Here is a 23,999-nt window from a genome sequence, read left to right as displayed (position 1 = left end):
CACGATGAACATGAATAAATCGGTAGGCTATCGCTGAACGCTTGCCGAGAGAACTGGAGAGGCGGTCACTGTCTATCCGGCTGTTGGAATACTCCACATGCTGAAAATACTTTGTCGAAGTAATCAATGGATGAAATACCTTCGATTTCATTGGGAAGATTACTATTTGACAGCAAAGCATAGCCTAAAACTTTCACGTAACGCTGCTTTCGACCAGTTCTGTTCGCGTCGATTCATAGTTCTTGGAGACCATCCTAACTTCGAAAGGTGCGCAGACCGGGACGGAAAAACACTGCCCTGCACGGGTCTCACCTGTGCACATGTACCCCTTTTGAGGAAGTTACACTGCTGTCTTCTCTGGTAAATAAATGATTTGCACATAATAATAACACAGGTTGGTATTAATAGTAGGCTAATCTATTTAATCACATCCAATAGACATAGGCTACTGCATGCAGGCTGTAAGATAACTTGGTGTACGGGCGGAGGCAATGTATGAGAAGCTAGGACTAGTTGAACTTCAAAGTTGTCAGGCTATTGCCTAATGATATGGCATAAATGTTGGCGCGGCATCTCGTTTGCAAACTTGATAGAATCCATCAGTCTATCCATATGTAATTGATGAAATCGATATGGTTCACAGTGTATTCACTTACAATAGGGTACAGAGACACATTTGAAAGAATGAAGAGTCCTTGGGAGAAGAATGCTCGGTCGAAGTGTTGGTCTTAGACCGGTTGATCAGATGCGCCGATGGGAGGGAATGATACTCACCCTACGCTGCTGCTGGGCTATAGCCACCGCGGCCACCTCCGTTGATGCCGCTGACCCTTTGAGCTGGCTCCTGTCGGATAAAGGACCGTTTCACCACGCACCGGAGTTCACGGAGTTCACGGAACGATACGAACACGGCTTTACAACGAGATACAAGATTTACAGGTGAGATGCAAAACAGGTCGCTAATGTAGACCTTTCGTAATGTTGTAGTTTTGTGTCAGCTGTTTTGAAAAGCTGTTGTCTCTGTTCCGACTTTGTGTAAACGTGTATGCACACATTGCACAAGCGTGTGTGACGCACTGAGTTGGTCTAATTAGTTTGTAATTGTGATACATCATAACTGTTTAATTCTGCATTTGGCTGTGTTGTGTCGTTGCAAGTGGTTGCGTGGAGCAGGAACCTACCATATCATATTTTTAGTCAAATCGAATGAATGAGAGATGTTAAAAACAGTGAAAAACAAGGCTCACATAAATCCTGCTGATCTTTCCATTTCCCACCCTCTTGTGGTGGAGGCAAACAATCTTCTCATATTATGATAATTCTGATAATTAAGCTGGCAAGCCCTAATCACTATCACTTCATACTGATCAACAAGTCATCAGAAGCCAATACCCTATTTTAATAAAGGATTAATGACATCTACTCATAATGAGATATTATCTTGACAGATGAAAACTATTTTTAGATTTCTGTTAACAGTCCTATAATCTCTAGGGAAATCAATGCCTTGTGACAGATCCAATAAAATAGCAGATGTCTCTCATGCACAAGAACATTCAAAATACCCTACAGAATCATTTCCATATGTGGCATGGCTCTGCCTTAATATAACAAGCATTTCCTTTGAAGCTGAGCTTTCATATTTGACATTCAAGGTGCATGATATGAGTATGACTGTGTCAGGAAATGCATTACATGCAGCCATCATGCTGGGGTACTCTGAGTGAAGGAACGTAAAACGTACTTTTGTACTATACTTAAAATTAAATTGTTCAAAATTAAATTTGAATTACACGGTGTTGTTGAAATACTATTTTATGTAAATAGGAACAAATTGCTGTTCATTTGCATCATACGAATATGTTTTGTACTGCATCAATAGGAGCCATTATATGATAATGTTGTGTGGCTGTAGAATCAGAATTTTACTGTCACACAAGGAAATAAAGAAGCCAGCACATCTTTTGCAGCTCTGTCGATTCTAGAGTGGACAGAAGACATATGCTTTTACTGCTGCTCCATTAGATCATATTGCACATATTCAAAGTTGATCTGTGTCGTAATACTTGACAAAGGTCCATATAAAGAGCTGTTGACCAATACTGGTGCTACAACAGAGCAGAGAGTTTACCCAGTGTCTCTGCCAGCAGGTGTTGACTGTGATGATGATAGATAGATAGATAGATAGATAGATAGATAGATAGATAGATACTTTATTGATCCCCAAGGGGAAGCAAGTAAGAAATTGCTGCACTCAAGGACAGGTCTGCATATTATTACAGTAATAATAAGCACATTATCATATTATAAAGAATCCAAATAGATGTAACTATTATAACTATATTTAACTAGTCTGTGAAATATTTTTCATTTGTGGTCTTTTAGAATAGTACTAATTGGTTGATGGGAGACAGTGATTATATAGCTATTTCATATTTCTGTGTTGTGGCATATATTATCAAGCATGAAAAGAGGGCAACAATGCATAAGGTATGTAAGAACTGTACGCCATGAGGATTTAACGGCGTCATCCTCAAGCACTCTCAGATGTATTCTGTGTGCAACAACATGTAGCAGTGCTGATTAGAGTGTGGGCCTCAACACCTCGAGCACCCCGCCCTGCAACCCCCCTCTCCCGGATCTCCATCGCCATCTCCATCGCCTATGGACCCCACTATTGCCTTTTGATTAGACGTAGCCCCAGGTCCCCACTGGTGGCTGCCAAAGGCCTCTCCAGCTGAGCGTCCCTCTGTCGGCCCATGCTCCCTCGTGGGCAAGAGGATAGTGGATGGCCCTCTGTGTGTGTGGAGTGCCCATCAAACACCGGCAAGCAGCCACTCATCTCAGGCCTCGTTAGGCTGATTGGCTGTAATGATACACTCCATCCAACTGTCCATGGGTGGATCATTCATTGCCTTTCTTTTTAATGGCTTTCAGAGACACTGAAATGATTGCCACCCCCTCCCCTCAGCCCCCAACAAAATTGTTATATTTTTGATGTACAAGTATAATGGCGTGTTTGGGATTTTCTGGGCTTTGCTTCTTCTTTGCTGTTGTTTCTTTTTTACTTTCTTGGCATTCAAGTACACACAGAATAGCTTTAACCGTCCACCAGGACCACCATCATCTGTAGTGGATGCTTGATAAACCTGCTTAGCTGACCCAGAGGTTTAGCGGCAAACTCTTTGCAAAACAGTAAATATTTGTAAGTTTCACAGTACACCATCTAATTCTTTTGTGGTTCATTAGGAATAAAAGTTATTTTCCCATATGTCATTTGGAGATGTTAAAGACAATGAGACAACGCTGCTGTAAAATTCAGTGAATACCGCTGCTAATCACCTAGAGATAATCTTGGGGCTACAAGCCAGTTCCATTATGTATGAATGATGTAGATTAAGCCCCACGTTAACCTATCACACTTCCCGTTGGCATTCTCTGTAAACAGTGAGTGGGAGAGGAGGATCTCTGAAGCACTAAACAAAAAACCTGGGCCTTGGGGCGCAAGAACACTCTGTCAGCCTGCATAGAGAGGAAACTTCAGATTACTTGCTCTGCAGTTTATCCTCTTCCTGTTGTATTTGTGTGTGTGTGTGTGTGTGTGTGAGAGAGAGAGAGAGAGAGTGTGTGTATGTGAGTGTGTGTATGTGTGTGTTCTTTCCCTGGGAAAAGAAAGGAAAGTACAGCTTGCAACTTCTGCTTGGTTTAAGGTACACATACGTAGACAAGAGTGGGCAAGTGCAATCAAACATATTGAGTGTACGGTCTGGGCTATTATTGCCAGTGTATTGAGTAGTTATTTAATAGGGTGATCTTTCAGCTAAATGGCAGCAGGAGTTGCACTAATCTCACAAAGATGATGATCTCTTAAGGCCCCATCTCCCACTACCATCCCACGTCACAGTCCAAACAAACAACTCATCTGTTTGCTAGTAAACACAGCAGAAATGGTGGGCAGCAAAGTCTCTCAAATATCTCATTATAAAAGATTTATACTTGCTAGAATTAAATAAAGTTTCAAAGTTAGATGTTGATACGCTGCAACCTGCTGTGTTGCAGAGAACAGAAGTCTCCGTGGATGGGTAAGTTTACTCCGGTTGGTCCGTCTAGAGATTCCTCAAACCCCAGCACAATCAAGCAGCACCCACTGTGCCGGATTTACCACGGCAGTGCAGATAAATTGTGTGGAAACAAAATAAGTACAGTGTTTCTTTTGGAGCTGCGAGGAAAGCTGAGGAAGGGGGGGTAAATCTGATTTGCATATTGCTGATTACATTTCCGCGTTTCACCAGATTGCATATTGTCCTGTTGTTTCCTGCCCCCACCTGACGCAGAGGCTGCATTTAACGCTTACCTTGCTTTGCAGAGAGTTTGGCAGATGGAGGGTCAACAGCTTGGCCTTGGAGAGGCGGGAGAGCAATGGAGTGGCTGCGCCTCTTGACCCCGAGTTTATCCATAGCATCAGGGTGTTGGGGCGGAGGCCCACCTTACAGAAGATAACAGACAACATCATCAAGAAGTATGGAACGCATTTCCTGCTCTCAGCCACTTTGGGAGGTACAGACAGACAAATATAAAAGATAAATCATTCTACTGGGTAACTGTTTTGATGTTGCACAGGCAAAGCAACAGACCTTAGGTATTGCTGGTGCGCATAGCATATTTCATCTACAAGCATGTCTAAACCAGATGGATCAGTACCTTTCTTAGGATAGTCTTAAATTTGTTTTTAAGAAGGTTGTGTACGAAAACTCTCAGGCAGATTCACAAAGTTACATTTAGTAGTGTCAGAAGTGGATTCTATTTTTACCTAAGAACAAATCAACACATAAAAAAACTGCATATGTGGGTTTTAAGAACAAATGAGGCCCAATGTTCTGAATTATTCCCATCTCTCTTTCATGAATTTCTTATGTGTCCATGTGAAATGGTCTACTTTCACATGATTAGAGATGCACAGCTGCAAATGTCCAGTTCTCCATGCACTTACTGACTTGGGACATATTCCTATTTAAATCAAACTGGCACAATGTAGTTCTTGAGATGAGATTCATGCTGTAGCGTAGGAGTCAAATAAAAACCTTAATTCCCATTCAGCCTCAGTTCGGATCCACTGTGGAAAGGCTGTTTACAGTAACTTATATAGCTCCACTGGTAGAGAGTGTGACACCAACATCGATGGAGTAATTTCTGGGGGGGCACAGACAACAATATGTCTTTAAGCATTTAACTGTAGTCCAAGTCAGTTTGATTAAAGGCTTCTGTTGAAGTGCTAAATCTAATGCATTAAGTGACCCCTCTCTCTTTTGGGCTGTCAGGAGAGGAGTCCTTGACCATTTTCGTGGACCAGAGGAAGTTGAGTCGAGGCCCGGAGGTTGGGATCGATCTGAACAGCACCACGGCGCTGACCCTGGAAGCCCTCCACCAGCTGGCCGCCTCGTACTTCATCGACAGGGAAAGCACACTGCGCAAGCTTCACCACCTTCAGATCGCCTCCTCTGCCATCAAGGTAAAACAGACAGGCACAGGAACACAGTGGAAAAACTGCATCTTGAGAACAGGAGGGTTACACAGGGAAGGGGAGCAGTGTGTCTGTGTATTTCTGTAAAATAGGGTATTTTGCTGCTTTTACCTTTATGTAAATCAATAATGTATTTGAAAATTAAGTTTATCTGTTGATGCATCTAATTATCTTTGGAGTTACCTCGCTGGTCAGCTATATGGATAGGCATAGCTGGTTTGCCAGCTGAAGAATCAATAAGGTAGAATAAGGATAGGTGCATGATATATCACATGGCAAATTTCACTTCCAGTTTTTTCCAATTTCAAGTCCACACTTCATGTCACACGCCTGTGTTGTGGCTACTGTCTCTCCTCTCCATTTCCCTTAGTTCAGGGGTTTCTAACCTTTTTTAGCAGGTGACCCTATTTTGATGTCACAAAACATTGTTGACCCCAATCATTCACTTGTTGCGAGAGAGAACGCAACTCATCTCTGCTATAACATCCAGACGAAAGCAGTACTTTGATTTCCCCCAAATGTCCTTTCTCACCTGGTTGTTTTGCTACTTTGTTTTGAACATTGATCAAGCATAATTCCGTCAATCAAACTTGTCATGCAGGCTGTCTAACTTTATTTTTAGCTAGATTGTAATGAAGGATCAGTTACTGAACTTAGATATCATAGGGTGTTTAATATTTTTTTTAAAAATGTATTTATATTTATTCCCAAGGTTGGGAAATAAAGCATTAGTTCATAACTTTGGGCCTGAACAGTTTTTTGATGAACAGCTTTCCTGAAAAGGGCTCATTTCTGAAGTGCAGCTCTTGAGTTGTAGGCTTCATCAGCTATACTGATGAACATGTCCTTGAAGCTCTCTATACTGCTGTTGGCCATCTCTGTGTGTGAAGTGCTGCAATATTTCTTTTGTATTGGGTTGTTTGGTGGTTTATTGATCTGTCTTGAATGTTATCACCACTTAAAAGTTAACACAAAACTTGAGTAGACTTGACTCATGCCAAGGCAAGTCCTAGCCAGCCCAGCCAGGAACAAAGCCTCTGGGCAGTTAGAGGATTGTGCCGACTGAGTGAGCTGATTTATGTAAGACTTATCTGAAATGCACATTCATCTAAATGCAGCAGGACTACTTCACACAAATTTAGATTATAGTGACAGTTGGAAAGGCCTTGTTTTAAGTTGTCAAGGTCCCTAGCTTTATCACATCTATCTAACACCCACTTGTTTAAGAAATGATGAATCAAGTATGAGCAGTTCCTGTTCTCTCCTTGGTTTCTAACAAGGTTACTCAAAGTATCTGGGTAATTTCTACCATATTTTTCAATGAAGTGTACCATTTATGTGAAGCAGGTCATCACCAAGGACTTTCTTGCCAAACAATTTGTTGCTTGTTGATTTTGAATGACAAACCATGATTAGCTGATTACACACACTACATATACTACAGTTATTTACAAGGACTAAACATTTAGCAGAATGTAGACATTTAATGATACTAGGATAAGATGCCATCAAGGTGAGTGGGAAAATCATCTACCTGAAGGAGGATGATAAATCTGTCTTTTGATTCCATCGATATTCCACTCTGCTTTGGCTAACTGCATTTGTTAGCTATTTCAGTTATGAGGAAAATGTTAGAGAAGAGACTTGTATGATTTATGGACAGGTTATAGTAATGTTAAAAGCAGACTCTTGTCTACATCTTATTATGAGACAATTGAATGAGCTGCTGGATGAGAGATTAGATTGAAGTAATGCTTTTAGACTTTTAATTAGAATCTATGAAGCAGTGTATGCAATGTTAGTTTGTTCAGATTGATCTTCATTATACTGGCAGATGGTATAAGTCAAGGCATCCTGCACTGACATTTGCCTTGCGCAGTGGTTATTGCAGTATACTATGTATGTAGTCGGCTATTTTTCTGTTTTTTGCTGGATCAAACGGGAAAAGAGTATTCCGTCCTCAGCTGCCAGTTTATGCAGGGAGTAATGGAGCTGCACTAATAGTCTGTCTGTTCTGTATCAAATGATTTTAGATAAACCATTCACCACTTCTCAGTAAACAATGGAGACGATATGGAGAAGTGTCGCTTCTCCGAGCGGTGGCTGTGGTAATTGTGAGGCTGTAGGAGTGCCAAACTGAGAAACGATACACTGAGAGCAAGATGTGGTCGCTTTTCCCACGGGGGCCTTACGCTGAAAGGCAGAATCGGTCACTAAGCTTGAAACACTGGCCCGGCATGGCATTTGTTCATAGCAACAGTCTTCAGTTGATGAAGAATTGGAGGTGTATAGGCGCAGTGAGGCAAAACCTTCACCACCTGCCAGTTTATCACTCAAACGTCGCCACGGAATTCAAATTAAACATGACAGCAGGAGACTGCAGTGCAGGCCAAAGGATGAATATGCCAGTCACAGTATGACATTTCATAGTGCAGACATTCAGCTTCAGTCCCATTCAGGATCAGGGCTATGGCTACTGTTAGCGACCTCTTTGTTAGAGTTATTGGTATTATGTGGAAAGCTATTTGGTCGAGGAGGATAACATGAACGATTCCCCAGTCATTGATTTTTGACAGTGTGGGAAGCACTATAATGTCAGACAGTGTCTGTGGTGGCCTGTCTTGTTTTCTGCCAACTTCTTTAATTAGACACTAGTACAGAGGACCCGACAAGCACACCAGTTCACAACACTGACCATCCATCCTGTCTTTTTTCACACTGTCACACTGTCACACTGTCTCGATCTCACTGAAATTCTGCTTATGTCTAGGTAGAGAAAAAAATATGTATGAGTAAACTCCAGATGAATGCCTTGGGCTGAGCTTTGCTAGCTTTGAGAAAGCAGGTGTTTTTGTCTTGTATACTGTAGCTGCGTTTATCACAATATGTTCATATGTTTAGCACAGCTAATGTTGGGTAAAGAAAGGACAAAGACAGGGATAATTTTTCAGTCCAGTTTTCTCTGATGTTAACAAAGAACATGTTCTCACATAAACATATTGTAGGGTTAGGGTTCTTTGAAAACGACAATCAGAGCATTGCTCTCTTTTTTGGCCATAAGAATTTTGTTATGAATCACAACACAATGTATTGCTCTGTGGGAGGACAGGGGGCAGGGCACACTTCAAAAAGATGTTGACATTGATGGCGAACAGATAACACTACACTAGCACAGAGATCGATCAACAGAAGATACACCTAAAATTGATGAATACTACATGTACACTCTATCAGACACAAAAAGGATGCAAACTGAACATTACTGAGTTAGTCCACACAACAGTCCAACACCCACATTGCTTGCAGGGAACAAAACACCCCTGCATCCTACAACCAATAGATGTACTTTTGTGTTACTGTGGACTGTGTGTTAGTCTCCACTGCATTCAGGGTTTTTTGAGAAGTAGTGCAGGAGTGCCTGCAGAGAAGACTCTGACTTTAATGAATCATGCTGCAGCTGCATTAGCAAGAACATCAGGAACATTACAGCCTGCTGTGGGTGTAATGGAGTTGCAATTCTCTTTACCTCTTTCTTTTGCTTTACTTTCCCAACTGTCTCCTTGCTGTCCATGTCTTTTCCTCTCACTCTTTCGCTTGGGTTCTCCCCATCTCTCACTGTCCTTGAAATGATTGTTTGGGTTTTTAAACCCGGTTTGATTGCTTTTTGAAAGAAGGAGTGATGAGTCCTGACAGCTTTTGCATATCAAAGCACAACAGTGTGCTGTCTCACAGTGGGTATAAGTGGACTGCAAACCCCCACAGACACCAACACAGTGTACACATGCACACACATGCACACACACACACACACACACGACACACACGCGCACACACACGCATGCACACACACGCGCACACACACACACACACACACACACACACGCATGCAAACACATGCGCACACACACACACACACACACACACACACACACACACACGCATGCACACACATGCGCGCACACACACACACACACACACACAGACTTCAGCTAAGGCCATATAATATGCCATATGTCGTAATTAACGAAAGTGAAATCTGTAGATCTGATCCAGTTTGTATTTACAGGGGTTCCTCTTTGGGGCAGGCTAGATCTTTTCACTAAGTCGGATGAAAATGAAGATGGGAGTTTTTGTGTAATCCTGCTTACAGTTTAACAAACAGGCCAAGAACATAACCTCCATGATAGATATTATTATTTTACTTTTGTGGCTCTTCAGAATGCTGCAGAAAGTTCCATTAACATGAAATGACCTTCCCAACAGTCTGATAATTATGTATAATAACCACTGCAAAAAATGAATGACTGCTGCAAATGGCACCAGGTTTTGTGCTTACAGATTTTTTCAGTCGCTAACAAGCGTTTGTCCAACCAGTTGTCACATTTTCAAAACTCTAAATACAATTAGCACAGCATCGGTCTTTTGTGGCCATACCATTCACACATTTCATGTCGTTTTCACACGATTTGCAGTCAGTGAACACATTTCCACAATGCTTACATTTTCTTACAGTTTTTTCTGATTGCTTAAGCACATTTTTTGTAACTATGGCTTTTTTTTGCAAAACTCTACACACAAATGGCAAAACCTCTCACCCAATCAGCAAAACATTGTAGTTCTCTTGCAAAAGCTAACACACACACACACGTCACACACGCATGCACACACACGCGCACACACACGCATGCACACACACGCGCACACACACACACACACACACACACACACACACACACATGCGCGCGCGCACGCACACACGCATGCACACACATGCGCACACACACACACACACACACACACACACACACACACACACACACGACTGCTGCAAATGGCACCAGGTTTTGTGCTTACAGTTTTTTTCAGTCGCTAACAAGCGTTTGTCCAACCAGTTGTCACATTTTCAAAACTCTAAATACAATTAGCACAGCATCGGTCTTTTGTGGCCATACCATTCACACATTTCATGTCGTTTTCACACGATATGCAGTCAGTGAACACATTTCCACAATGCTTACATTTTCTTACAGTTTTTTCTGAGCACATTTTTTGTAACTATGGCTTTTTTTTTGCAAAACTCTACACACAAATGGCAAAACCTCTCACCCAATCAGCAAAACATTGTAGTTCTCTTGCAAAAGCTAACACACCTTGCTTAACTCTTCACACCTTCGTAAAAATGGTGTTTTCGTATCTAACAGTAAACACAAGCCATCACAATAGTAAGTACACAATGTGCCAACAACACACTGATGGTATGAATATAAAACACATCTGGCTTTTGCTTTCTCTGTGCACAAGGTAGACTATGTCAGTTTGAGGTCATACTTTTGTCAAACTTCAAGTATTACTGTTTACTGTATTTACACACATCAAAACAAACACAAGTGTGTTTTTCCAAGTCAAAACACAAAATAGCATTTCACTGAGACAAAACAAATCAGTCTACATCGGGTCGTCTCTCTCAAAATTTCGTCTACATCACATGCAATGTCCTAGTCCAAGGCACCGGGGAAAATATATTCTGGAATGCCGTATCCAGGCCTGACATGACAACATCCCCACATGTAGACTGATTTTTTTTTGCCTGTAAAGGGCTATTTCTTTCTCTTCTTCCCCTTCCTCCTCCCCCTCCACATCCTCCTTCTTGTCCTCTTCCTCTAACTTCACCTCCTTGTCCTTGTCATTCTCTCCCTCTCACTTCTTCACCTCCGCATCCTCTTCTTCCTCCTACTTCTTCACCTACACGTCCTATTCTTCAGACTCCTCTAATTCTTACTTTTCTCACTCTTCCTGTTCCCTCTATTGTACCCATTGTACATTACCTGTGGCTTATTTATAGTGCTTAGGCTGATTGCAAAGTGAACTAATTATCTAAAACAGTTTTCACATGAGAAAGTGTGCCAGAGAGTTGGCAAAATAGTGTAAATAATAGCCATTGTGCCTACAGTTGTGCAAAGTGTGTGTTACAAAATTGCAAACTGAGTGCAAAGCAGTGTTTGTGCTTTTAGTTTTGCGAACTCAGTGAGTGGTTTTGCCATTTGTCTGTAGAGTTTTGCAAAAAAAAAGCCATAGTTACAAAAAATGTGTTTAAGCATTCAGAAAAAACTGTAACAAACAAGCTATACCTCCCAACAAAATTATGGATTGTTTTTGCAGTATTTATGAATGTTAACACACAACATCCCACAATAGCAAAAACAATATTCCAAACCTTAGATACAGTATAAAAACCTCTGCTTCTGCAATGATATCAGTTCAAAAACAATATATCTGAGCTGATAATAAACAAACAATTGAATAATTGACACACAACTGATTTATGTTGGGTAAATTGGGCCAACCACAGCTGATTCCAGTCTGGCTTAGACTCAGTGGCAGGGGTTATTTTTTCTATTACATTGACACTTCTACAGTAAAAGGAGGACTTTGAGGTAGAAACAGAAAAAGAAAAAGACAAACACTGTAATGTCTGGACGAGGAAGAGGAAGAGCAAGGGGCCCAGGGAGAAGAGCAGGCCCAGTGAGAGATGCAGTGAGAGGTGCAGGAGCAGTGAGAGGAGCAGGGCCAGGGAGAAGAGCAGGCCCAAAGAGAGGGCAAGGTAGAGGTGTAAGAATGCGTGGTGGTGGCATTCCAAAGGCTGCAAGAACAGTTATCAGTAATGAAATTCGTGCCACTATCATTGACCATGTAATCAATGCGATGTTGATGAAAACATGTGGCATAACCCTGAAGATTTGAGAGAGATTAGATACAGTAATTGTGAGAGAGAGAGAGATTAGATACAGTAATTGTGTGCTTTTTTTTTAGTTCCCCCCCTTTTTATCTGGCTTTTTTGCTGTTGTTTTTTTGTTCAGAATGCTCTTGTGTGTTTCATGGATATTTTGTTCACTAAGCAATACTGTAAAACCTTTTCTGTTCTATCATACTGTAAACAGTATTTCTACTGTACCTCCTGTAGTAAACAGTATAAAGGAAAAAAAAAATGATTTGCTTTTTACTGGAATGCTTTTGAATGTGAACATAACATGTAGACATACAGTTCCCAACAAAGAAATTTAGTGTAAAAATGGCATGCAAATACCTGTAAAACTGAAACATAAAAGTCTATGCAGTTTTTGTAATGTCAACAATAGCCAGTATTTTGAAACCTGGTGTACATTGTTTGACTGCATGTACCTTGTGAAGTGAAAACAAGTGTTATTCTTTGACAGAATAATTTCATTTTGAGTCAGATTTCCAGTGTTTTGGTAAAGTTAGTGTGTGCAGAGAAAGATGTGTTAGTAATATATTTAACAAAATGTGTTTTTGAGAAGAAAATTATCCATTTGGCCCATTGTGTTTTGTAGGTGCGAGTCTGTGTTAAGAGTTTAGAAAAAGTATCTGAAGTATGGGTAAGCGCTTGTTAGCGATTGAAAAAAACTGTAAGATTAAAGTCTTTCATATCATTCTGTGAGTAGTTTGTGCACTTATTGTAATGGGACTTCACTGAAACTGAGTCAGCAAGTAATATGTATGCAACATCTGAAACCTTTAAATTCTATTTGTTTGGCAAACTTTTGTTGGCAAAAGCCATGGAGTAGTTACAAAATTGTTTTAAAAGACATATTGTGTGAAGTTTCTTTTCTTGTTTTGGCTAGTTGCTGTGTAAGAAACAGCATAATGTATTGTCTGCTGGTCATTATCGGAAAATAATTCTCTGCTTTGTGTCAGGGTCCTGTTTACTTTGTCAGGATTTCTTTCTCGATAATGACTGGCAGCAGACAATACATTATCCCTTACCTCTACCCACAGATAAGACTCATTAAAAGTGCAAAATTGCCACTCTATTGTTTGTCTGTAGGTGACTGAAACAAGGACGGGCCCCCTTGGATGCAGTAACTATGACAACCTTGACTCTGTCAGCTCTGTACTGGTACACAGCCCTGAAAACAAAGTTCATTTGCAAGGTGAATGTTCACTAATTCTCATGCATCATCAAGCAGCACACCTGATTATTCAACAGATAGCTCCTGTCCCTAAACTAGCACTGTTACCATGGGACCACACACAGTTCAGCAAAGCAGCAGTGCTACTTAAGAGGCATCTCTCTCTCTCTCTCTCTCTCTCTCTCTCTCTCTCTCTCTCTCTCTCTCTCTCTCTGTCTCTTGCTTTCTCTCTCTGTGTAATTGATAAAGTAATTAATGAGTTTGACTAAATCACTCCTGTGACTTGATAAGTCATTTGTCTCATGATTGCCTTGATTGTTAATTAAAAGTGTTTTAGCACCTGCAGTAGGCCCCTGCAGACACTGCCCAGAGGGATTGTTTACTTCACACTCTGCCATCCTCTCACTTGCTCACAGGACTCCAGGTTATTCTGCCTGCCTACTTAAGAAACAGTTTCATCCAGGCTGCCCTAGGCTACATCGGCTGCAATGCAGAGGGCCAGTTTGTCTGCCGACAGAACGACTGCTGGTGCCAGTGTCACCCTGGCTTCCCACAGTGCAACTGCCCCCAGCAAGAGTTGCACTCCCTGGAGGCCAACTTACAGCGTGTGAAAGAGGCCTGGAGGGTGGCGAACCAAGAGTTTGAGGAGTCAGGTACTTCCTCTAGTTTCTTTGTCTTTGTTCAGTTTCACCGTGTGCTGAGTTATTGCAGAGAATCTTCTTTCCAATGAAAAGTTGTGGAGGTATGCCATTATCACAGTTAGGCTGCCACAGCATGGGATTTGCCAGAAGCTAAAAGAATAATATCTTACTCGCATTAAATAGAGAACTGCTATTCGGTTATGCTGTAAGACCAACACACTGATGGAGCGGCCAATGATGTACAGTGATCTGTCTCAGAAGTCAAAAACTTTAGATTCATTCAAATCATTGCATAGATGAATAATCGACATAATAATGTGAATTTAAATAATTCATTGTGATCTACTTACTTAGACGAGTTCCAGACCTTTGTGGGTCAGCTTCCGACACATTACGCCCTGAACTCATCAGCCATCCTGCACTTATGGAGGAATGACGCCGGTCTGCAGCAGCGGTATCGGCAGCTGGAGACGAGCGCCAGTCAGCTCCTTGCCAAGGCCCGGAGAACCACTAACAAGCTCTTCAACCTTAGCAAGAGATGCCACACTCAGCCCAAAATAGTCCTGCAGAGGGAGAGGTGTGGTGAATTTATGGAGACTCATTAGAATCCCAGGCTTTCTGTTATAATTATGCAAATTTTTTTTTCATTGTTGTTGTGGTTGTTATTGTTATTGGGTTGGGTGTGTATTATCGTGGTTGTGTTGTTATTGTGCAAGATACAAGATACCATGCTAGAGTGCACGCTTTGAAAAAAAAAAGTGTGTGGCTTTGAGAGTGCTTTGAGAAATGCTGACAGTGGGTGAGGCACTAAATGTTTTTTTTTTTTCCAAGCGTGAAATTGCACCCTGTGGTACTCACTTGTGGATCATTCTTAGTTAATGGTTTCAAGGGAAAAAAATAGCGAAAAAACAGTGCTCTGCTCATAATGAGGAAATACACCTTTGGCTATCATTGCTACTGTCTCTGGTGGTCTCATTGGACTGTTCGCTGCAAAAGTGTATATTCGATTGTCACACTTTATTTCATATAATGCAATGAAGAACTTTCCTTAATGCTGTTTTTCCAAACACACGCCATTCATCCATGCCCCACTTTGTGTTTTTATTACTCCAATTTGTTCCTTTTATTGCACAGCAGCACTACAGCTATGACATTTTGTTATTGTTATGTCTGATTTATAGCCTGTTGTTCCTCAGACCCGTCGGGAAAGTCTAAACCCCATGTCTTTTTCTATCCCTTCCCTATCCAAGGCCCTTCACATACTGGCTGAACTACATCCTCTCAATCCTGTACTGCAGTGAGAACAATCTTATTGGACAGTACTCGGAGGACACCCACAGTTGCACCTGTCCATACGAGCACCGCTCCTGCCAGGGCCTTATCCCGTGTGTCGTGGGCGAAGGGGCTCGCTGTGTTTCATGCTCCGCGGAGAACCGCACCCGCTGTGCCAGCTGCAACCCTGGGTACACCCTTGGCCATGGCACGTGCCGGCACGCGGTGCCCGACTCCACGGACCACTACCTGGGCTTCGAGACGGACCTTCGGGACGGGGAGCTGCGGTACCTGCTGCAGCGGCGGGACGGGCGCATCTCTCTGCACGGCATCTTTGTCAGCAATGACGTGCGCCTCAACGCCTGGTTCGATCCGTCGTGGAGGAAGAGGATGCTGCTCACGCTCAAGAGCAACAAATTCAAGTCCAACCGCATCCACATGCTGCTGGGCCTCTCGCTCCAGATATGCCACACCAAGAACAGCACCCTGGAGCCTGTGCTGTCCGTCTACGTCAACCCGTTTGGGGGCAGCCACTCGGAGAGCTGGACCATGCCCATCAACCAGCACGGCTATCCCAACTGGGAGAAGACTAAACTTGATATTCCTCTCTACTGCTACAACTGGACTCTGACTCTAGGCAACAGGTGGAAGAGTTTCTTTGAGACGGTGCACTTCTACCTGAGGAGCAAAATCCGTGCTGACTCAGCTCAGGGGAACACCTCGGTGTACCTGGAGCCACTGGAGGTCACTGACCCCTCCCAGAACCTGGGCTACATGAAAATCAACAGCATGCAGCTGTTCGGCTACAGCATGCACTTTGACCCCGAGGCGATCCAAGACCTGATTCTCCAGCTGGACTACCCGTACACGCAGGGGTCGCGGGACACTGCACTGCTGCAGCTTGTGGAGATCAGGCACCGGGTCAACAAGCTGTCCCCGCCTGGACCTCAGCCCCTGGACCTGTTCTCATGCCTGCTCCGTCACCGCTTAAAACTATCCAGCTCAGAGGTGGTGCGGATACTCACAGCGCTACAGACTTTCAGTGGCAAACAACCATATTCTACGGAGTATGAACCCACCAAGCTATGTAGTTAGTAGGCCGGTACAGCATATTTTTTTGCCAGTGCTCCAGTTTTTCTTTTGGAAACACTTCCTGTGAATGCCCTCTTCATAATACATTGTATGTTTATCTATGTGCATCATATGTGTTGCACAAGGAATGCATAAGGTGTTTGCATAAGGTGTATTACAGCGTTTCATCATTTATCATGAGGTTTTGTAGATTGTAGGCCTATAAACTACATAATGTGCTAAAACAAGATGGTTCATCATTTATAGTAAGTGCATTGGTGTTTTTAGAAAAGTTTTTTTGGTCACTAAATTGAGTAAAACTTTATACCCTGCACAGTTTTTAGGTCAAGTGATATGATTTATCACTCTGAGGATGATATTAGAGTATTCATTATTTTTCCACTCCATTGCATATGTTGTAGAAAGGCATGACTACGTATATATTTACAAGAATTACGCTAAAAGCAAAACACTCCTAATGTGCTCCTTCACATTTGGCGGTTAATGATTTATGAGCACCCAAATGGCTCTGGTGTATTGCAGCTATTCTGGTCAAATGGAGGGGCAATTTGACATCACCTCTCAAAGCGTTGATGGTCGTGGTTCTTTGAAATATTTGTTTTGCTGGAAACAGTGTTTGCCATTTTCTTCCACAGCTTTTGACTATGAAGGAGAACATTTTTATAAATCATTTTGATTTCCACCATCTCCACTATCAAAGAAAAATCTCAAGTGTGACTGCCCTGCTTAATCAAAGGATAAATAAATATGATAGAAATAAATCAATTTTATTTGGTTGTTACAAATTAACCTTTTCAAATGTTTTAAAGGGGCCATGTGTAGAACTCTTAGTTTAAAATGTAGAAAAAGGACCTAGAAATAACAATATGTGAAGAAACAACTGTTTGGATCTAATGTCAAAAGTGCCCATGATCTGTGTTGCTCTGAAGTATGCTAACCAGCTTCAGACTGTACACTCTGGTCATATATCACTTTTAGGAGGCACTGTAGCCTATCAAAGATGCTAGTCGATAGAAGAGTTAAGTTGTGGATGTACTAGGGCGTTCAAGACTCATATAGCTCCTTTACAAGCAGAATCAAAACCATTCCTTTACACTATTGAATTACAATACCAGTAGAGCAGAAGTGGGGATAAGCAGAGGATTGGCTTATCATTGGCTCTGGTTTGCTATAAGTATGTCATGGTGGAGTTAGCAGATTAGTTTGATTTGAATTTCTCTCAAATTGAAGTCCGATCATAACACTCATCATCATTTTATTTCAATAGACATAATATCAATCATTGTGACACAGTTCAATCAGTGATGTGTATTCACTGCCTAAGATCTAAAGTACAAAATGATAACACATTATGATTAGGCTACTTATTTCTGGACATCTAATTAAGTTAGCTTTACTAAGTATCTTATTATGAAGTTAATTTATGTGCATTATTATGTGTTCTTCAGATTAATACTCCAGTACACTCACAATTTATATGTCATTATGAATGAACAATTATCAATTGTTTATAATAATTGATCATATAATTGTGTCAGTATGATAATTGCACACCTTTGTTAAATGCACATGTATTGTATTACACATGTTCTAAATGTGTATGTGCATCACATGCTTCATATAGAGAGTGTACAGACACATAATTAAATGTGTATGTTATTGTTATGAATACATGTTTTGTTCTTATATCATGAGTCATTATATTTAACAATAATGATTAAGTATTATAGTTTGTAGGCCTACACTTTTAATACCTCAGTTGCTAGACTATCATGGACATTATAATACATTATGAAGAACATATGATACAGTAGACAGGTCTTAATAATGCATCATGAAGAGGATTTTCAGAGGAAGTGTTCTCTTTTTTCTATTCAATCAGAAATGTACTTGAGACATCTTTTACAGAATAATTAATTGTTGTTGGTGTTTGATATTAATTGCCGTACTGTTAATGCCGTTTATATTTGTTATTTGTTGTGATGATATGGCATAATGATGCCGCAGCTGAACGAAATAAAGAGTACAAAGGTGTGTTTTGAAAATAATCATTATGTGCTGTAATATTTATCCTCATTGATGTGCCATTCTGCTGAGACTGTAATAATGAAGGTCCTTTAGACTTCAGGGTCATGAGTTATGTGTCAGGGTTAGTGTTCAGCATATTTTAATTAAACAGCTGCACATGTAGCGTCATGCATGAATAGCTCTCTCAAAATTACATAGTGTATTGCTCTGTGATGAAGAGATAGTCAATATCATCAACAAATCGCTTTCTTTTCTTGTAAAAATTGTAAATGGCCATCATAAATGCTTATTTGGCCTTTATTGCATCCAAGGCACATTTTCTATTAACACATAAGTGTCTATATTGAATATGGCAGTGATGGTGGTGGGAATTCTCATTGATTTTTGTTTGGATTGAACACACAGCAGAGCCTTCAGGAATCTGCAATGTTGTTAGCCTACTCTGCAACTTGCAATATGCATCACAATGTCTTGATACAGTCCCGGCATAATTTCTTTATTCACAATTAATCGTATCAGAATTTTATTGATAGCAGATAACTTCAAAGTAGGTCATATTTAAAGAAGCCCTATGCAGGTTTGGTTATTCCTTTGCTGTTTCTGGGTTTTCGCCTGATTTGGGCTCGCATTTTTCACGACATAGCTCCCCCTGCAGCTTCGGTAGCAAGTGACTGCTACGCTAAACTCCCACTAGCTAGTGAGCTAGCCATCAAGAAACCAAGCTAAACACATACAGGGCTCACAATAACGGTCAAGCAAACACATTGTTCAAGAGACCATCAAACCACATTACAAAAACAAAGTTCACTCAAGGGTAGGCTACTTACAATTTCAACAGCAACAAAGCCAAGTCGGAGTTCGTTTTGCAGTCTTCTTAGAAACTACAATCTGACTACATTTTCGAGGCGCGATTGGATACTTCCGCTGAGTCACATCCGGATGTGTTCGGACCACGACCAGAAAGTTGCATATTCGGTTTTTCCGCGGAGAAGCACTAGGGAGACGAAGCACCCACCAAACGACCCAAAAAGTGTTGTAGAACCATCAGAACGACTCTTAACCTGCATAATTAAGGTCATTTTTGCTAAAATTGTTGCATAGGGCTTCTTTAAGTGCTTGATCTCCAGTGAAGAGCCTTTGTAGGAAAAATTGACAGGAAAAATGTATAATGTAATTTCAGATTTCTCAAGGTCACATTCTGTCTAGTGACATAGCCTATGGCAGGCAGTCACACGTTGATCCTTGTCATTTCATGTTGACCCATATCCTTTCTTTGTCATAAAATAAGAAAATCAACCAGTGATTCGAGGTGTGGTAGGCTAAAGACCTGAAAAAGAGCTCAGAGAAACATTGAGATATACCCATGCCATATCCAAAAGGAATGTCACCTCAAGATTGGCCTTGATGCTCAGCTTTCTGTACAGCTATGAGTCCTGGTGAGTGGTGTTATGATCCAGAGGCCATTAAAAATTCATGGAGACAAGGGGATCCCATCCCAAGAAAACCAAGACCAAAACTACAGAATTGCTTTAATATTCTATAATAATCTATGCCATTCATTATACATTTTTACTTTAACAGAGTTGTTGTTGAATAGGCAGTGAAAATGTTTGTTTTTTGTAACTTGCATGGTGTCACAATCATTTCTCATCTTGCATAAGGTATTAAGTTAAGCTGTTTATTTTGATTCATTCATTTGATTTAATCTTTCTTTTCCAAGTTGTTATCACCGGTAGCCTCAACTAATTGCATGAATCGAAACTATTCCAGTGATCAAAACGTGCACGTGTCTGTCAGTTCTCCTTTTTTGGTCTCGGAGACGTGTGGTGTGCTTATGTTGCCCTCTTTAAAGATTGCAAAGGTGAGAAGCTCCTTTCTGCCTGCGGAGAAAACCGCCAACACTCGTTGCGAGTGACGACGAGAAGCAAGAGTGACCTCCCTCCGTCTCGTAGCCGTCGCTCACACTTACGGTGATGGATGAGTGTGTGAGGGAGAGAGACAAGCACAGAATCAAAGACAGGCAAGCCTATCAAAGCTCATTATCTCAGATGCGTATCCCATCGTGCTGGAGTTAGTTTAAGACTCCGCCCGCCCGCCCGGCGAGCGATAGGAATTGGGAGACTTGCGGATCCTGCGAGGAGCAACAGAAACGACGGCTACAACGTGGGAGTGTGGCAGTTAGGCTGTGGTTGACATTTGCATTACAAAGTCTATTCACTCCATTCCACTCCCCTTCGTTGTAATGCATACTAGAGAAGGGAGAGCTTTGTTCTTTCTGGGTTTTCAGCTTAAAACTTATCTATGGGCGCAAGAGATAAGAGGGGATTCTGAGCTGGCTGATTTATGGCCTTCTTGGCTCAGGCTAAGATGAGGCTCCTGATACTCTGATGTCAGCCTGCAGAACGTATAACATGGCATGTAGTGAATTTGGAGAGAATTCAAAAATGAATGTGTAGCACTACAGTGGTAATAGGCTACACTATTTGTTATTTATAAAGTGCATTTCTCTCTTTGGATCAGAAAAAGGTATGCTAAAAGCATGTTCAAAGATAAAGGCATGATGACAGGGGTGTGCAGGTAGGAATAAGGCTGGGACTTATCCCAAACTGTACTGCTATGATGTCTTTTGAGGTAAGACTGCAGTAGGCTATGTGATTTTCATCTGTGTCTGATGCCACTGCATAAATCCATGATCAGCAATGGCTGCTCTACAGAGAGTAATTGGGAGACAGCCCTTAGCAAAAAGAAGTTTATGTAAGTGTAGGGCCACTGTTGATCTACTTATTTTGAACTAAGCATACGTATAGCTTGTGTACTGATCAGAGATTAAATTGAAATATACTTTGCTTATACTGATAAGTTTACATAAAGGTTTAAGTACTATATCTAGCCTATACTTGGTAGGCCTACTTATACATAAATATACATAATATAGTTATGGAAAAGTCTAAGTTCATTTATTTGTGCCAGAGACTGATCTTTAAGAGGCTGCATGATAGATTCTCATTTCATTTCATTTTATTCATCTAGCTGGTTCTAATATTACCCTTCTGGTAAACCTATATTTTACTCAGGATATACTTTCAGTATACTATCATGAACATGCAAAATTAGGCTAGAAATAAATGTCAGCAGTGGGTGACAGTGGCTCAGGAGGTAGAGGAGCTGTCCAGATACCGGAAGGTTGCAGGTTTGAGTCAAACTGCTCCTGACAAAACAAAAGTGCACCTGATGGGCCAATTGGCACCCTGCATGACAGACTATGCTGTTCCTGTGTGTAATAACTGCAGTACATAAATAATGCAGTTTATTATAAACAGTACACCTATAAGTTCACTTGTAGTGCATCTAAAGGTTTACTACATTTACACCTTAAAAATACTTAATACTATAATGAACAGTGAACAATGAACAACTAGTTTATTTACAGTATAGTTCTCAGTACTTACAAGTCTACTACTATAAACTGAAAGTGGGCCAATTTAGTCCGAAGAAGTATAAACAATAGTAAATGTACAAGTGTACCACAAGTACATTTATACTAAAAAAACGTACTACCTAAAGTAAACTTGGGATTTATACTTCAACTGGGCTTCAGTTTACTTCATAAAATTAACTTTAAGTATACCTTTTTTTGGTAAGCAAGAACGAGACTAACAAGGCCACATTGATTTTAATATCAGCAGAACATTCAGTGGTATCCACAATTTTATCTGGAGTAAAGCAAACAGCAGAGTCTCCATAGGCAAGTGTTTTGTTTGATATCCATTAGTCTGTGTTTGGTTTCCATATCACGTCTCCAGAGGCGGACAGAGTACACAGCTTCATTACTTGAGTAAAAGTATAGATATCCTTTGCTAAATTTTACTCAAGTACAAGTAAAAGTACAACAGTCAGATGTCTACTTAAGTAGAAGTACTGAAGTACTTGTTTTTAAAAGTACTTGAGTATCAAGAGTACAAGAGTACATTTTCTAAATATTGCATTACTACTGCCACAGTGCTTACATTTATGTACAGAAACATCCTACATGGAGTTATGAAAAATGTTAATGTTAATACCTTGGAGAATGTAAAAGGAATTCAAAGTAAAATCAAGTCATTTTCATCTTTTTACCATGTTGCCAGGGATGGACAGTATTTCTAATACATGTTTTTAAAATACGTATTTCAAATACAAAATACTATTTTGTAATTGAAACACTTGAAGCGAAAACTTGTTCAGAAAATTGAAATAGTCTGGCGAGGTGGGGCCACAGGTTGGCACATTCCCGGGATGGACCTGCTGCGTCTTCATCCATTGTTTTGTCCATGGTTTCATCTCTTATCTAAATCTGACCATGGAGTTGACTTTGGCGGAAAGCTGAAGGTGATTGCTGATAGGCCCCAATCAGTGGTGCCTGCACAATCCAACCACGTTTGAGAGGGAAACAACAAATTGAGGGTTTCCGAGATTTTTCTTTTTTCCTTTTTTTTTAGAAGAAGTAACCTGTACTCGCGGTTATGGATAAAAATGTAGTGGAGTAAAGAGTACAATATTTGCCTCTCAAATGTACTTGAGTAAAGTCATGAGTACTCCCCAATACTCGAGTAAAGTACAGATCCCTCAAAACTGTACTCAAGTACTGTACTTAAGTAAATGTACTCCGTTACTGTCCGGCTCTGCACGTCTCCATGGCATGTTCACTAATCACCTGTTGGAACTGGAAGACAGCAGCTGAGAAGCCAAGAGGTCACGGTTGTAATTATTCACATTACATTGCTATTTTCTGAGTGATTAGCCCAACCTCTGAGCTAACATGGCCTGAATCTGTGACGGGAGAGCACACGCTGAAGGATGGAAGCTAATATTTAACAAGCTGGTCACCGCACTGCAAAGGAGTGCAATCATACAGTCCCTTGTGAGCACCACATCAAAGGCCATGACTGAAAGTGGCAAACGGGAAGCGTAATGAGCTTACAGAGTTACCTCCATCATTATATTTACACAGCCTGCGGTTCCAGGAGCAAAAGCACTCTAATGAATGATAAATAACATATTTTGATTCCCCGTGCATTCCAATTAGCAGGTGCAGAGACCTCCTGAGCGCTCAGCGCTCTGACTTGTATAACACCACTGTGAAAATTGGGGTGACACGCTTCATTATAAACATGTTTTCCCTTGCTCAAATGCCACATGATACAAACACCTGTAATTGTGTGCAATTATAGCAGTAACAAACTTTTATAGTTGTGTTGGCAGGGAATAAGACACACAATAATAAAGTTAAAGGTAGGCTAAGCGATGCTAAGTGATTTCTAACATGTGACACTTTTTGTAATAGCAAATATCTCCTCATGATCCTACCTCCTAGCTCTCCATTCTCTGAGAACACTATTAGAAGCACAGTCCTGGCTCCATGAATGGGAAATAAACAAAATGGGGGCATGTCCCCCCAACCAATAACAAAACACTGTGTGGAGTTTCTTATATATAAGTATATATACTCTTTTGATCCCGTGAGGGAAATTTGCTCTC

The 23,999-nt window shown here is 41.0% G+C and overlaps 1 protein-coding gene across 4 annotated transcripts; it reads left to right on the top strand.

Moving 5' to 3' along the window:
- On the top strand, positions 1-18,478 carry brinp3b (bone morphogenetic protein/retinoic acid inducible neural-specific 3b). Of its 4 annotated transcripts, none has more exons than XM_048238521.1 (8): positions 1-360; positions 669-939; positions 4,367-4,557; positions 5,319-5,509; positions 13,365-13,470; positions 13,866-14,102; positions 14,445-14,667; positions 15,341-18,478. In XM_048238521.1, the coding sequence occupies exons 2-8, from the start codon at positions 707-709 to the stop codon at positions 16,455-16,457; spliced, it is 2,298 nt and encodes a 765-aa protein (XP_048094478.1). In that variant the 5' UTR covers positions 1-360; positions 669-706; the 3' UTR covers positions 16,458-18,478. The 4 variants fall into 4 exon arrangements, with proteins under 4 accessions (XP_048094478.1, XP_048094456.1, XP_048094469.1 ...); XM_048238499.1 differs by having other exon boundaries at positions 662-939; XM_048238512.1 differs by having other exon boundaries at positions 644-939.
- The last annotated feature ends 5,521 nt before the right edge of the window (positions 18,479-23,999 follow it).

Source organism: Alosa alosa, chromosome 1 (genome assembly GCF_017589495.1).
Source record: "Alosa alosa isolate M-15738 ecotype Scorff River chromosome 1, AALO_Geno_1.1, whole genome shotgun sequence".
Classification (NCBI taxonomy): Eukaryota; Metazoa; Chordata; class Actinopteri; order Clupeiformes; family Clupeidae; genus Alosa; species Alosa alosa.
The sequence above is the reverse complement of the archived record's forward strand: the minus strand, read 5'-3'. Positions and strand labels throughout refer to the sequence as shown.